This window comes from Ceratosolen solmsi, unplaced genomic scaffold (assembly GCF_000503995.2).
Source record: "Ceratosolen solmsi marchali unplaced genomic scaffold, CerSol_1.0 scaffold8, whole genome shotgun sequence".
NCBI classification, from domain to species: Eukaryota; Metazoa; Arthropoda; class Insecta; order Hymenoptera; family Agaonidae; genus Ceratosolen; species Ceratosolen solmsi.
Window position 1 is genome coordinate 1,149,394 of NW_011948439.1, and position 16,108 is coordinate 1,165,501.

The window sequence follows — 16,108 nt, forward strand, 5'->3', positions numbered from 1 at the left end:
GCCAATTTATTCGTATCGATATATACATAATATATGCTTTATTAAAAAAGTTTTTATTGTAACTTATGGTTATAGATTTTAGAAAATCATTGTAAATGTTATGAGTATATGGATAAATGGCATGATTCTATTAACAAAAAAATGTTAGAAAATAGAAACAATGAGAGAGTACTTCCTTAATATTTCGTTTCTTTCTCATTCCCTTCCTTTCTCGTCTCCCCTCCCCCTCCCCTCCCACCGCCCCTCTCGCAGCCCCCTCACATACTGCACTCTGTCTCTCTCACATACATATTTTGACTGACAGTCATGGTATTTACCCGTGATCATAAGACCGTAAACAAAATTAGTATCTTGCTTGACTTGTTTCATCTATACTTTACAACTACATGTGTACTTACGCATATATACATTACAAACATATGCATACGCTCCCATAGCGCTATCTTTTGCTATCCATTCATCTCTCTCTCTCTCTCTCTCTCTCTCTCTCTCTCTCTCTATCTATCAATCTCTATCTATCAATCTCTATCAATCTCTATCTATCTCTATCTATCTCTATCTATCTCTCTCTATCCTCTCTCCAATACTAACAATAATTAATCTCTCGATCTGTTTTTCGTATTCATAATTTAAAATTAGCCGCATTCCCAAGACAACCGTTTAGTGGTGTTTAGATATAATTTTTTTACGATGGAATAGCTGTCGAGTTACCGTAAACATATTGAATCTCGCGATAATATATTGTCGATTTACGGCTCTCCATTATAATGGAGAGATAATCACACCTATTTTGCAACATTTTACAAATGCCCTAAAGAATTTCGGCTGTTAAGTAGCGCCTAGGAGAGGCGAATGGTTAGAATTTCGGATAAGTTATCGTATTATCATCAGGCTCTCCCTCTCCTTCCCGCTTGCTTCCCTCGTCCACGGCGAATTCGTTGTCGGAGCACGGATGCAACGGGCGAATACGTACTCTCGGTGTGTTTCTGTCTCTCCCTCGGCACGTTGCGCAACCACGGCGATAAAGTCCCTCTAAGCGTGTGTACATGTGTGCAGGTCATGGCCGTCTTCGTGAGCGCGACGAGGCTCGTGCTGCTGTCGCCGCCGTTGCCGCCGCCGCCGACGCCACAGTTGCCGCTACCACCTCCGCGACCGCCTCCGCCACTGCCTCCGCCACTGCCTCCGTCACCTACGACGACCACGACGACGACCACGACGACGACCACGACGACGACAATGACGGCGACGACAACGATGACCCATCCAGCAATGACTGCTCCTCGACGACTCCGACTCCGACACCGCAATCCGAGAATACGCACGTGCTGCCGGGGGCCGGATTCGCGACCTCCTTCCGCTTTCACGCCTCTATCGATGCTGGCAACGACGCACGAAGACAGCCCCAGGTGCAGCGGACCCCCTGCACGCGACGCTTCAGCATCATCACGAGGGGCGCGCCCCACTAGGCGCCCAAGGCTACCACCGCCCCAAGCAGCGGTCGCGAGCCTCTGCTCTCACTTCCCCCCTTTTTCATTTCCTCCGACTTTGCATTTCACATGACTAGGCGACTTGGTAGGGCCTCGCGCTTTACTGGTAATGAAAAAAGGCTATACGATTCTTAGAATTGGAAAATAATACAGTGGAAGTAAGGGGCATTCATTCGTTTATCACGTGAAGGCAATTTTGCTACATTTTGATGGTCTTCCCATGCTTTTATGCTAGGAAGATGATTATTTGCAGCTGTAATAATATTTCTTGCACATTGGAATCACGCGGTTTATTAATGACTGCAAATAATAGATTTTATTATATACTCGTGTATGTTCAATTACATGACATTCTTAACCATTCAAACAAACAATTTAACTAAACTGCTGCCTACTCACGAAATTCCTCTGTTATAAATACAAAATTGAGTTTTTATATGACATTATTATTATTGTTCATTAGAAGTTAAGTGCTTTCGAGTATTTGGGCCGATAGATATCTACATGTGGATATAATAATTTAAAATTTTTCTTTTTTTCAAGCATTATCAAATTCATTCGACAAATTGTATCTCTTCTTTTTTTTTCAAAATCTTCCACTGATAATTGATATTCGAAAGCAAACCATTACCACTTCTTATATCAGAAATTTATTAAATAAAAGAAATGAAAGAAAAACATAACGAATAAAATACAAATATACGGATTGCGTTGATAAAATATTTCTTTCAATAAGAACTAAATCTGTATAGAGACACCAATTCATACTAAAGATATTAAAAACTTTTTAATTACTATTCATTCTATTTTAAAATTCAATGTAATTTAATTCAGAAATCAACTTCGATTGTGAATAAAGTAAATAATAATATAATATAGCTTAACTAGTATTGGATAAAGACATTGGAATATACTTGGAATACTTTGACGCCAATCATAAATGTTAATTATAATAAATTTTAGCCTTTGATTATGTCTCTAATCCAATAAGTATTTTGTTTAAAAAAAAAAAAAAAAAAAAAAATTGAAGACATTTATTAAGAATTATAAATTAAAATGATAATTAATACATTAAAATGTTAAATGTCTATTTTCAATGTAATATCATTTTCAATTAGGATCGCTCTTCTTTAAACTATTTAACGATTTTGAATATTTATACCTTTTAGTAATGCTAATAAAATGGTTATTAAAAATTGAAGACCAAACAATAATGAATGATAATTTTTATTATAAAAATACTTGACGACCAATTCAATAAACGCATGTCCTATATATTACTTTTTTTTTTTAATTTTTCTTCAATTTTTTCTTTTTCACTTTTAATATTTTAAGTACATGCTTCGTTCATAATTATTTTTGTATTTTGACGTATTATCTATTTAGCGTACATTTACTTTAGTGATTAATTAATTTTTGTCAAACAAACTGGTAAAACGAACCATTGAATATTTTTATTCATCATATATTTTTGTACCTTCGATTGTAAAATCAATTTTATGAATTTATCAGAGCCAAAAGATAAAATAAATTATAATAATCTTTGAATATATAATCTCAATATTTTATTCAATTACAAGTATTGAACTTAATAAGTTCAGCAATATAAGATTCCGACAGCTCGCTATGAATAATAACATTTGCTCGAATCCTCCGCGACCTCATTTAATAACGTTTGTGAAAATTCACTGCTCTATTGAGTTCTGTAAAATTAAATTGAAAAGAAAAATTATGCATTAAAATTTTACTCTATTTCATCAGTGTCAAGGATCGGATTAAGTGAAAAAAAAAAAAAAAATTTATCAATTTTAACTATGTTCTTCCATAACGCTTAAAAAAAATTTTCTGTCGCCTATTGTTTTATTAAGTCATACATTTAAATTTAATTGTTAAATTATAGTGTGAAATATTTAATGCCATTGTATTCATTATTTATCACGATGCTACTATAATAACACTATATTAGTTCTAACAAATGCAGTATTATGATGAATATTGTGATAAAAAAATATAGATATAACGATATACAATAATTTATAAATTCTTATATTAATGTAGTTTTTAAATTATTTTTTTATTTGATTTTTTGATAATTGTTGAAATGTTTCAATTGTAATTGATGCTTCTGATCAATAATCACAACTTTTATTAAGACAATATCATGGTATTAGATATTTAGCGTACAATATCATAAATTCCGAGTTTGTTCTTCTTCTTTCTTTTTTTTCCTTTTAGGATTTCATGTAATGCTTTATCTAAGGAAATTACGGAGTTAAAAATAAACTTAAATTTTAATAGCTTCGCTGTTGGTGATCTCATGTTATTGAACATTCGTGTACTATAGATTCATAATAAGATTACAGTAATAAAAAAGAAAAAAAAAAGAAAAAAAAAATAGTCGTAATAATATTTAGTATGAAATACAATTTAATTTCATAGTCATTTAAAAATACTATCTACTTAAAATTTTCTCAAGCATAATACGCGTGTCATTAGGCAACGATGTTACCATCATACAATTGTTATTAAGTGATAAAAGTGATAAAAGGGCAAATATTATTTAGAAGTATATACACACATTTATTTTTAGCATTTATATTTATATATATATATATATATATATATATATATATATAAAATAGGTTTTACATTCGTGTTTAAATAAAAAATTGCTCGAGATACTCGATTTTTTAATTATGTCTTATTGCTGAAATAAGTTCGTCTTCGTTTTCTTCCTTGATAGCCTCTCTACAACGTTGGACAGTGCTTGTTGCTGCTTTACCGACTAAAACAAATAAATTTCTAAAATTATTATAGATTTGAGAAACACCGTTTTTATAATAATATGTTTTAAATAATTTACTGAACACCAATTAAATTCACATAATAAATAAGATTCATAATTATGTAAATATAAATTTTTAAAAACAACAATTCTATATATATTATATATTAATTAATTTCAATTATTGCGAATACAGCGTCTTATTATTATTATTGTTGTTGTTGTTGTTGTTGTTGTTGTTGTTGTTGTTGTTATAAATTTATATAATTTATGCGATCCACGAGAATGATTTGCCTTGGAGCATTAATATTCGTTATAAATACCTATAATATCAATATTATTATAGATAGTTATAAATAGTTTGTAAATATATTGATATTTTAAGATAGAATAAAGTTAAAGTTGAAAATCATTGTTTCGACAATGACGTTATCGAAATTGTTCAAGAATTAATAGTCAAAGATATTTTTTTTTATCAGAAACGTATGTCCCGCATTTTACTGAAATAGTATTCGTTTATTTTAAGATAATTCAAATCTTAAGAACTTAAATCTACAAAGCTAGAAAATGTCGCCATTAATCTATTTTCAGTTACCTCAAAAAGCCTCCATCATAAAGTACAAGATTAGGCGAGTCAAAAGCCTGTTTACAAGTCAATAAATTGCTAGTGAGAATGATAATACTAAGTTTATCTTATTATTGGATCAAATAAGAGTCTACTAAATAACCTAAAAATCATAAGTTAACGGTGGCACACGAGCGCATGGACGAAGAGAATTATATAAAATCCTGATAGAAACCTCTGAAGCGTGAGGCATTCTGTATTCCCACATTCAGCTCCTTGAGTGCGCCGACAAATTCGCCGTAGCTCTTCGATCTAATCTCGTGATCTCTGATAAGATCACCGTTAATGATCTTAAGCTGGTTCAGTCGCATCCTCATGCCCTCGATATCCTCGAGGATCCTCGCGTCCTCCAGGCGCACTATCAAGTTCTTCACGTGGCTCGAACTACCCGCCGTTTCCGCTTGAAGTCGTGCGTCTACTTCCTTGTATCCTTTTTGCCATGACAGGGACAAAAGTTCATTACGTTAATGTCGTCTTTAATGAATTATTATCAATATTGGTCGTGTAGATCGTGTAATGACCAATCATTAGCAGAATTAAGTGCCATCTTTACCATTCGATTAGGCGTGCAATTATAATATAACATCGATGACGTTGCTCGTAAGATAAAGCGCTACCATGAGTTTCAAGATTAGAATTTAAAATGATAGAAAGCGCCAAATATAAGGAATATTATATAATATAATAATCTCGCAAATGCCACGTAATGTTTCGAAAAGGAGAATTTATTGTTTCGATAAGGTAGAGGAGCGGCTTTTAGGAGTCGTGCGTGCATCAATGAAACGAATCTGCAGTAATAATGGAGTAGCGAGGATAACGAAAAAAAGGCCGACGTCTCAATAACCTTTGAATCTCTGGAGGGCGTCGAGCATGCGTCTCTCTTCCTCGGGGAAGTTGGCCTCGGAACTGAGCTCGCGCAGCCCGAGGTAAATCGCGAGGGCCTGCACGACGTCACCGGCGAAGACTGGATCCTCGGTGCGTATCTTGAGTTTGCTCGTGGCGTCGAGCTCGATGCAGTGAATCCGCTGATCGCGAAGTCCGCGCAGCCAAACCTCGAGGTGGCCTGCCTTCGGCCCGACCTCCGCCACCTCGATCTCCGCCGAGAGGATGAGGCTTTGGTTGAGCCAGAGGGCGACGCGCTGTGCTCGCTCCGGCACCTGCGATCCAAAGCGAAAATGCCGCTAAAGTAGAATCCGAAGGTCGTAGTCGGTCTCCCGGCCTCGACGTTCTCATTATCTTTCGAATACGGCACTCGCCGTAGCCGCGTAATCCGCTCGTGGGATTCACCTACTACACGGGGTTGTTAAGAAAATTGTTTTCGTGAAATGGTTGGCATTAGCGCCGGGGAGTCTGGTAAAAAAAAAAAAGAAAAAAGAAAAAAAAAAACAAAGAAAAAAAAACAAAACGAAACGAAACAAAATACAAAAAACATAAAACAAAAAACAGAAAAGAAAAACAAAAAGAGAAAGAAAAGTCTTCGTGCTGAGCGTAACTGCTTTCGAAATCATCCTAATTTTACAACTTTAGTTTAAATTACATGTCTCTGGGTCATTTAAGTTTATGGAAATGCAACTATTCTTCGTATTTCGCATTTAACATGCTACTTGGAAGCGCTGAAATATTTGTTACGAACATTGCACAATGAGCCAAATTAGTTTCTTGGGAAGGCCAAATAAAATTGAGAACGGCAGATAGCTCCTTACGTCTATTTTAGTCCTTAAAAAAATTTTTAATCGGTAAGAGAGTGCTCGTGTGGAATGTAACGTAGTTAGTACGATGGTCGAAATTGGCAGTTTTACAATGAAACATCCATTATCGAGTTAATAATTGCTTTTCATTATTGTTGTTGTTATTGTTGTTATTGATATTATTGTTATTATTGTTATTACTATTACTATTGTTGTAGTTGTTGTCGTCGTCGTTGTCGTTATCATTATCATTATCATTATGATTGTTATTATTATTATTATTATTATTATTATTATTATTATTATTATTATTATTATTATAAGTATTTTCATATAATATAAGCTACAGGACGAAGGAGCTTAATGCATTGTTAATCATTATAGACGATGTTTTTGTGGAGAGCCCGATGGTTTTATTAGCTGGTCACGCGATATTGTTTGTATTGGGTGAGGTGATATTTGAATGAGAAAATTATTTGATCGTTGTCACGCTCGCTCCTGTAAAGAACAATTTAATGCGAAGATAAGCTTTCAACCTGCATAACGACACCGCGATCTTCGAGACCATCCGGGAGCTGCTGAGGCCGGGGAATGGACTCGTACATGCAGAGCTGGGGAAGTTGATGGGTGAGCTCGAGCACCATCATCAGATCCGACCCCGAGGCTCCGACGCACGTTTTAACGTGTATGTCGACGGGTCCATTTTTTGGAAAACGCAATGCAATTTCCAGCTCACCCTGGGGTTTCGATGGATGAATCACCAAACTCTCGCCTTCGAAAATACCCTCGGCAAAGACCATGGAGTAGTAGATCTGCGACAAATTAATTTTTAATATACCTCAACTTACCGCGATTACATTATAAGGAGGATGCTTCTTTTTTCATGTCTTTTTTCTCTTTTTATATAATGGCAATATATGGCCTGAAATATCGTGCGATTAAGATGGCGTTGCAACAATTACAAATTAACGTCCTCGATTATCCAGCATAGATAGATGGATGGATATACAGTCGGGTGGTTTATGGATTGGAAAGCGAGATTATGGATGGGAAAAATATGTGCCAGTGAGCGGTTCGGTTGCGGGCATTTGAAGCGTCAGGGCATCGATCGAGAGCGCATGCGACGCTCTCCGCTTGACATTAGCATGAGCTAGCTCCCTGGCGTCGTAGGTAGCGCGAAAATAAAGAGTCACGCGGCAGCCAGGGCGAGAGAGGCGTCAGCCGCGCTTGTCAAGAATGATATATGAGCGGCCGGTCGTCGAAAGGACGGGAGATATTGGCTTTTCACTTACGAGCAATCCCGGTCCAGACGCCAGCCCGAGTCGCACAGCGCCGCGAGCCGAGGCGATGCTCACTGCCAGCTTCGAGCCGAGATAATAATTCGACTCGGCGACAGTTCGTTGGCGCAATTCCATCTGCAGGGCTTGTTTCTTGGCCATGAGCTCGCGGTGCTCGTCCCCGAGCTCCGGTGTCTCCATCGCCGAGCCCACCGCGTACCCACGGACTGTCCAATTCGCAAACAGTGAATAATGCCTTTTAAAACGCTGCCTTCCTCGCTCTCGCTCAGATGCCAATCTTACCCAACAGCTTCGACCGCCCAGTCTTTAATTTTCCTTAGCTCCTTTGCTTTATTTAGCTTGAGCATTAACTCGACTCGGCGAGGCTAATATTCGCGGAAACGTTTATCGCTCGAGGGCCCATAATTAATAGCGATACGTTGTTGAAAGGTCGATTTTAAAGAAGTGGCAGGGACATTGACAATTATTAACAATTACCCGGGGCCGGTCGTATGCCATTTGGCGTCTTGGTATATTCGTGGTTTTGAGAAAAATTCAAGGGATATGCGAGTGGCCTGATTTTTCAACTTGCTTTGCCAAATGTTTCCGAGTATCGTGAAAGGGCTTGGTCGTGCCAAACATCACGCCCAAAGACACGAAATCGAATTGCCTTTTTATCTCGCCTTTCTGTATCTCTCTAGATCGCCTCGATACGCGCTTAATCGGTAAAAAGCTTTTACAAAGGCATTGGGCATCCTTAATGTTTTTAATGTAAAGCAATTCCGTTATTTATTTATTATAATGGAGATATTGTTGTGATATTTTTGAATGATATTAAGAACTTTGAGTGGGCGAGAAATTAAGGAAAGTTACTAATGAAAGTAGGAAAGTGCGCGAGCAATTTTCAGTTAATCTAGCTTTTACAACGAGATTCCGTGAAATCGTTAATTACGAAGCTACAAAGTTTTGCTTATAAATTCAAGTTCAATTCATCGTTAATAAATCGTATGTTATCGCAGTAAGTATCGCCGATATACCATTGGAGGAAAAGTGTACCGATTAATACAATTGACAAACATTAATATCAATAGAAATAAGCATGCTTTCGTTACAATTTAATACAGTTTTGGCAATATTATTCGATGTTAATTCTCTCTACCTTCACCAGCGACAGTAACTATCACCAGGTCCGGCTTCCCGGCTCTTCGGTAATCCGCCTCGACAAGCCCGGCAATTGGTGCGCCCATTTGTACCTTGAAGATGACCTGGCCATTGGAGCATAAGCGTGCATCTACCTTCCCACTACTCCATCCCGTTAAAAGTTCTACAGCTCCGTCGCCATTTAGATCGAAAGCTCTTATCGTAATTACTTTGTGCTTCGACTAGAACATTCAAGACAAATTAGTTTGACAATTTTGTTGTTTTTTTTTTCTCTGCTTTTTTTCATTTATGTTTTTCTTTTTCTTTTCTTTTTTGTTTACACTGCCTATTTCTTATTATTAAATGTGTATTAGCCGAATGGTCAAACGCTTGGCAATGTGTTTGTACGACTATCTTATAGTCTGATTTTAAAGTGAGTTGATCGATGAGATTTTTCCGTCATAATAATAGAATTTCCCGTGTAATTTTTTTAATGAATGGCAAAATACGATCACGAACCGATCTAACCAATTAAAAATTCTATTTATAAAGTGAATTAATACAAACAACATTAATACCTTACGATGGGTATTCAATCATTCAGTTCAATAAATACTAACCTCCCCTAATTATCCTAATTGATCCAAACACATCGTATTAAAAACTATTAATAAAAAATAAAAAATAAAAAATAAAAAAAAAAAAATCCCTTTTTAATAATGATTCTTGCCGTTCGTTTATTATTCATAAATCTCTTGCGCAAAGCTTTCATAACTAAATTAAAACGGCTATTATTAGGCACTATTATTGTCATTTGAGATGTACGATATATTCGTTACTTTAATGCGCCAAAGTATGTTCCCAGAGTTGTAGACGCCGACCGTTCCATTTCCCTCCAAGCAAGCCGCGTAGGCGAATTCTCTCTCGGAAAGTGCATGTAACGCGATGACAGGTGCATTCTCCACAGTATCCCACAAAATTGCGTCTTCTTTTTGCGCTCTGATTCCAAAATCTGTCGTCCCTGACAAAAGCTTTGAACAATGAAAATAAATAATTAAAGAAGAAAAAGAAGAAGAAGAGAAATGGGTTGGTGGAGGGGTAGGGGATGGGTGGGGAGATAGCGTGAGAGCTGGTATAGAATGGGGGGGGGGGAGTAACGAAAGAATGAAAAATGAACAAGAACCAAAGAATCCATATACAATTTAAATAAAGGCCTATAAGCGCCATTGTGCAATGTAACTTCATATTTAATTTACTAAAAACACGTAACGTGGCCTATGTTATTTTACATTACCGTATATTTTTTTACTTAAAAACTCTCTTATCTGCAATACATGTTATTGAAAAAAAGACTTCGGATACTTTTATCAAAAATTCAATAAGGCTGCGTGAAAACAAAGACAAAGCTACTCCGGCTTATCGATGACTTTAAGATGCCCAATTAACATGCGATCGGACCCAAGGGAACCTCGTTCAACCAAGCAAACAGCGACACGATGACAAAAGTCACTCGAACCACGTGACCCATCAATAGTCCCGCATTTGGGCTAAAAGACCGTTACGTAATGTGGGCTTAAAAAAAAAAAGAATTTTCAAAGTTCGTCGAATGAAAAAGTTCGGCTCGTCGTTACGAGTGAAAAGTAAAAATAGATAAAGTAATCACTTCGTTATCGCCGTCGCCGTCGAAGTCAAAAACTGCCAGAGCGGTGACCTTTTCCCGTGCCACTGTCCAGAAGACCTCGTCTGCCTGGATATCCAGTACGGTGATGGAGCAATTGCCACCGACGACGACGACGTGATTCGGCAGCCAGCCGAGTTTTCCCACGGTGATACAGTAGGCACCGTCAGGTAGCTGCATGCATTTACGAGTCGAGGAGTTAATGACGTGAGCGACGCCACGGAGACGAGTTTCAAGATAAATGCGAGTCTCTTGTGAGGTATTCGTTTCGGGGATGAAAAAACTACTTCCTTGATGTTTTTTCTATGTTACGATATTGGGTAGTTTTTGTATGAGTGACCATCGGCTAAGTCCGTAAGATCCTCCTCAAAATTTCAATTGAATAAACGAAAATTCATTAAAAACTATTCATTTTCCGTACATTCGTAAAAGCCATTATTGCTTTGAATTCGACAACTTTGGCGAATTTATGCCATCTTATGTAATCGACAAATTTGCAATGGATCGATACTTTTTCGATCGCGGGCTCGATCATTTAACAACTCTAATATGTCGTTATGGGTATACAAATTTTAACACAAATTGCTACACGTACTTCCTTATAAAATAAATCCGCATTATCTTCAATTTGATAGGCAAGAATATGAGTTGACGTTCCAACGAAAAATACATCTCTTCCATCTTCTCCTAATCGACCTGTATGGAGTGCCGTGACCTTACGATTTTGAAGATTCATTCACATGAGTTTTTAATATATCCCAGATACATGAAACAATAAAGTAATTATTATTTGGTTGATAAATACGTTATTTTATGATTCAGTAACGTTATTGCACATTTTATTTGAAACTATCGAGTAATCTTTTTGAGATAAAATCTTACGCAATGTTTATTAAAATGCAGCAGAAATTTGATATATATTTTTAAATAACTAATAAATTATAACTTAAGATTAATATTCGTGTATATATATATATATATATATATATATATATTGATTTGATATATTAATATTGAATTCTTAACTGAAAACGATTAAATTACTCATCTGAAGCTTATCCATAGTTATATGTAATCTATTACAATTTCTTTTAAAAATATATTTCTATTTAGAATTCTGCAAAATTCTAAAAAGAAATTAAATATATTAAAGAATATCGTTGAAGCTTTCTCAATTATATTTCAGAGTTTTTGTATTTTCGGAAAATTAAAAACGATAAGCAATTAGAAAAATAAAAAAAAAAAAATTAAAAACAAATTTTAAGTTAAACTTGTTTCATTTAAACTACGTGTATTTTTAAACATTTGTCATTAAGTTTTAAAAAACATAAATCGTATGTGATGAGAAAGTATGCGTTTTACATATTCCAGCGTACGAAGAAAGAATTATGGTAATTCTCGAGACTAAAGGAAATTTCAAATTAGTAGCAACTAAATATATGTATAATTGATTAATTTTTTATTATATTATTTATTATATTTAATAATTATTTGTAATATTTTTCTTTTCTTTCTCCATTCGCTTCGTTAGTTTAGAAAAGAAGAAAAAATTACAATTTAAAATGTATATTGGATTTATTTATTATAAATACTCGCTATTATTATATGTTTAATATGTCAGAGAATACGTTAGAGAATACGTTATTTATGACTTATAAATTTGCCTTAAAAACGAATTCTACAAGTTCGATTTCATTTTAATAAAAAGTATATCAAGTTCTATAAATAGTAGTTATGTCATTGATTATTAACGAGCCAACATGTACGAGTGTCTTTATGTAATACATCGAACGGTAATCGATATATTATTTAGAGAAGGAGATAAGAGCAGAGGTTTCTTAAGATTTTATTTATAAGTTTCTGATCCGAAAATAAATATTTCAGCGGAAATTCGAATGCGAGCACCTTAAAATTCTAGGACCTTCGAGAAATAATGAATCCCGTCTATCTCAAGCACATCTTCTCTACTGACAGAGACACGATAATGTATCGTTCAAACACGCGCAATCTTATCTCGTCGAAGATTATTCTAAATCTTACGAAGCGCGTATGCTTTTGGAGCTCGAGAGATTCGTAAGACCGGGTAAGCGCGCAGAAGGAAGGCGACCGGCGCGGGAGTCAACAAACCTCCTTGCCGATCTGTAGCTCCGCGAGCTCGCCACTCCAGGTGAGCCTGGCCTCGGAGCTCGGCTCCTGGTGATTAGAGACTCCAGCCTCCCGGTGCGGACTGTGCACGAGGACGTTACCGGAGGAGGTGGCCGCGGTTAAGCAGGCGTGCGAGCCGTCGAACTTGCCGCTGGCCACGAATCCGGCCTCGAGTCGTCGATGTAGGTTCAGCGAGAACGTCGCCATTTTCCATTGATCGACGTGGCGGCGTCCCGACCGTCCGAGACCTGACGCCGGCAGGTGCTCACTCCTATCGATTTTACCCTCTACTCTCCGCCGTTCGCCGCCCATTCGGTCACGACCCCTCGCTAACGGATCACCTGCCAAGGTTCCGTGCCCGATGTAACCACGACGATAAACGCTTTTTGCGTGGCAATCGATTTTTACAAAACGCTCTTTACCAGGCGAGTTTTATCAACGATCCGTCGAGATTAATTAAAGGAGCTTTTTGAGCAGTTGCAAGCTGTCGGGCTGAACGTTAATGAGGACAATAACGATGCTTTCAGGAATGAGGGAAAGTAAGAAGAAGTCCATACAAATGCGCAGAATTAAACATAAATTTATAACTTAAATCTCAACCGTTTTATTCAATACAATAGTAAGAATATAATTATTATTGCATTCTTTGTAATCGTTAAGTGTTAAATTTCACATAATTATTATTTAAAAATTTTGCTGTAATAATTGGTGGCTCGATGATCTTTAACTTTGTTTTCCTTTTATTTTGTCACCTTCTTTTTTTTTATCATTATCTTTTTCTCTTTTTTTCTTCTTCTTTTTTTTTCATTTTTTTTTTTTTTTTTTTTTTTTTTTTTATTATATATTACGAATTTTATTAAAATTTACAAATTTCAATGAAATCCTTCACATTCTTCCAATGAAATAGACTTGGATGTATTATTTTCATTGAGATGTCCATGAAATTTGCACACGTTCATGATATGAGCCCAGTTTCATTTCCAACAAAACGTTTGCAAGTGTACAAGAAGAATATACATATAAACATGAGGTAGTTACTGTCGCTGGGCACCGCCACCTCCACTGCCAACAGTATTGCCGGCCTCTGGATTAGTTGCAGATGATAAGACGACGAATATAACTGCTGGTATTACGTACATCCACTGGAAACACGTGTATTTACACATTTAGTTAAACTTATGTTTACAATAAATATTTCCTAAATGGCTTATTAATTACAGTTGGGATCATTAAAATTTGTAATTAAATTAGATAGATGATTTACTTTCTTTTCTTTCTTTCATTCATGAATACCTTTAGTAAATAATATTAAGTAAATGAGCATAAAACATAATGGTGAAATAAATATCTTTCTTACGTATTTAGCGAAGAAGGAACGATTATCTTTATTCTCCCCGCTTTCTCTAGCTTGTTTCTCCCTTTCGAGTTTCTGAATGTAGGTGGCGGTATCAGGCATTGGACCACCATCAGGATATTTCATTTGCACGTCGGTAGTCCACGATTGTGCCGTTGGATTCTTCAATGAACAAGGACCTTGCGATACCAAATTAACTGCTATAGGTTCAGCCGAACTGTCCAGCCATATGTTTAAAGTATCTTGTAAATTAGAGCCTAATAAGTTACACTGAAACGATTTAATTATCATATAAGAAAATAGAAGATGACGCACGTTAGGTCACAATACGCTAAATCGATAAAATAATAAAATAATGCACTACCGCTAAAATGGAAGTAAGAAAAGTTATTTCACTTCCCGATGATGATTGTACTATTGCTTTCAATCGATATTTACCACCATGTTTAGCAAGGATATTTAATTTATCTATATTTAAATTGTGAAGACCTGGCTGAGAAACAACTGCTGCTCCACTACGTATACTGGAGATTGTAATTTTTCCTCTTTCTACATAACGAGGTGTGGGCTCGTCGTCAAAGGAATGCCATAATCTTATTTGCAACCATCCATCGAAATCCAACTCGCTCTGAAATTATTCACGATACTTAGAACACATCAATGATTATTCTAAAATGAAATTATTCTCTACAAACATTACAAACTTCATCATACTTACAGCTGATATAAATGAAGACAAGCTCAGCACTAACAATATTTTAGCAAACGATGTATGCATTTTCATACTTAAGTCTACTTTATTGTTATATATTCAAAAATAAACTTGTGACTAATAAATTAGTGTCATTATTTTTATGGAAATCGATTAAAACCTGTGTCTCATTCTCAACCTCTTCATGGTTTCGAGGTTATGCAAGTGTTGTCACATCAGTCGCGGTACCAGCGCCATCTCGAGTAATAAACGAACGCCACCTCAGCCTGACGGCGTATAAAGCCACATTCACAATGTTAAACAACGCAAACCCTATTAGCTCGTGTTTACCTTATTGTTGTCTTCTAATACGTTGGCTTGGCATTGGTCGAAACTCTTAAGCCTAATTAATTTCCTAATTAAATAAAGCGCTCGTTGTGGATTTATGTTTAATTTGTCAGTACAGCGGGATTGACTTCCCTATGTACAAATCTGCACGGGTTAACATCCAGACAGACGTAAGAGAGAGAGAGAGAGAGAGAGAGAGAGAGAGAGAGAGAGAGAGGAAATTTTTGCGTTACTTGTTTATAAATTAGACAAGCTTCTCCTCAATATCGTAAAAGGAATTACAATAAGTAATTATACAGAGTATTAAAAGGTATTGTATATATTGCGTATTTTATTTTATCATTAGAGCGTAGGCAGATAGATCGGATGCCGGTATATAACTGTTTAGGTTAGCTTATGGAAATGTAGAATTGTTCATTTAATAGAAGTTAAGTTAGGGAAGAAAAGAATTTATTTTTTGTTTAAGAAGTTGCACGAAACAAGCCTATCGGCGTGTCTATATTATTCATTTATCCGTTATGTACTCATGTTTCTAGATGGATGAACAAAATCGAACAAACATTAATAAAACGATAAAAGATTCTTACCAGCGTAGTAGCTCTAGCAATATTTTAAGCTTACAAAGGGATAGTGTTCGTAGATCATCGATTGCAAGCGATAACGATGAAACTTTTCTTGAAACTCCCAAGCGCCAGAAACTTGATGATTCTAGTAATGGAACGTCGAGCCATAATATTGCTGAATCCGTACCAGGAAGTCCTTGGGAATGGAGAAGAATGAGAGGAGAAGTAAGCATATTTTAATGAAAAAATAATATTAATATTTGTTATTTAAAGGTAATTATTCTATGTAGATCATTGCATTAAAAACAAGGCTCTCTCATCAAGAAG

General features: G+C 35.9%; 3 protein-coding genes across 3 annotated transcripts in view; 1 reads left to right on the forward strand and 2 right to left on the reverse strand.

The window, feature by feature from the left end:
• Positions 1–4,142: 4,142 nt before the first annotated feature.
• Positions 4,143–13,032, reverse strand: LOC105365465 (Bardet-Biedl syndrome 2 protein homolog). Its single transcript, XM_011503636.1, has 10 exons — positions 12,808–13,032; positions 11,276–11,395; positions 10,666–10,854; positions 9,842–10,033; positions 9,022–9,244; positions 7,878–8,089; positions 7,122–7,397; positions 5,742–6,054; positions 5,073–5,327; positions 4,143–4,272 (listed from the first exon to the last, which is right to left on the reverse strand). Exons 1-10 carry the CDS (start codon positions 13,030–13,032, stop codon positions 4,178–4,180), a joined length of 2,100 nt encoding a protein of 699 aa, XP_011501938.1. The 3' UTR covers positions 4,143–4,177.
• Positions 13,033–13,641: 609 nt separating this feature from the next.
• Positions 13,642–15,117, reverse strand: EMC10 (ER membrane protein complex subunit 10). Its single transcript, XM_011503637.1, has 4 exons — positions 14,898–15,117; positions 14,544–14,807; positions 14,183–14,449; positions 13,642–13,967 (listed from the first exon to the last, which is right to left on the reverse strand). Exons 1-4 carry the CDS (start codon positions 14,961–14,963, stop codon positions 13,860–13,862), a joined length of 705 nt encoding a protein of 234 aa, XP_011501939.1. The 5' UTR covers positions 14,964–15,117; the 3' UTR covers positions 13,642–13,859.
• A 302-nt stretch (positions 15,118–15,419) lies between these two features.
• Mad1 (Mitotic arrest-deficient 1) overlaps positions 15,420–16,108 on the forward strand; it is a 2,954-nt gene continuing 2,265 nt past the window's right edge. Inside the window, exons 1-3 of the mRNA XM_011503719.1 lie at positions 15,420–15,528; positions 15,755–16,006; positions 16,072–16,106. Coding sequence (XP_011502021.1) covers positions 15,755–16,006; positions 16,072–16,106 — 287 coding nt within the window. The 5' untranslated portion in view covers positions 15,420–15,528. The remainder of the gene's footprint in view (positions 15,529–15,754; positions 16,007–16,071; positions 16,107–16,108) is intronic.

Excerpts from the sequence above, each read along its gene's own strand:
- EMC10 (XM_011503637.1), bottom strand. The coding sequence starts at position 14,963 with ATGAAAATGCATACATCGTTTGCTAAAATATTGTTAGTGCTGAGCTTG. Across the intron at positions 14,808-14,897 it reads TGTCTTCATTTATATCAGCT|AGCGAGTTGGATTTCGATGG; the intron begins GTAAGTATGATG and ends GAATAATTTCAG. Across the intron at positions 13,968-14,182 it reads GTTCCTTCTTCGCTAAATAC|TGGATGTACGTAATACCAGC; the intron begins GTAAGAAAGATA and ends ACGTGTTTCCAG.
- LOC105365465 (XM_011503636.1), bottom strand. The coding sequence starts at position 13,032 with ATGGCGACGTTCTCGCTGAACCTACATCGACGACTCGAGGCCGGATTC. Across the intron at positions 6,055-7,121 it reads ATCGCGGTGTCGTTATGCAG|GTGCCGGAGCGAGCACAGCG; the intron begins GTTGAAAGCTTA and ends TTTGGATCGCAG. Across the intron at positions 5,328-5,741 it reads CGCCCTCCAGAGATTCAAAG|GATACAAGGAAGTAGACGCA; the intron begins GTTATTGAGACG and ends CATGGCAAAAAG.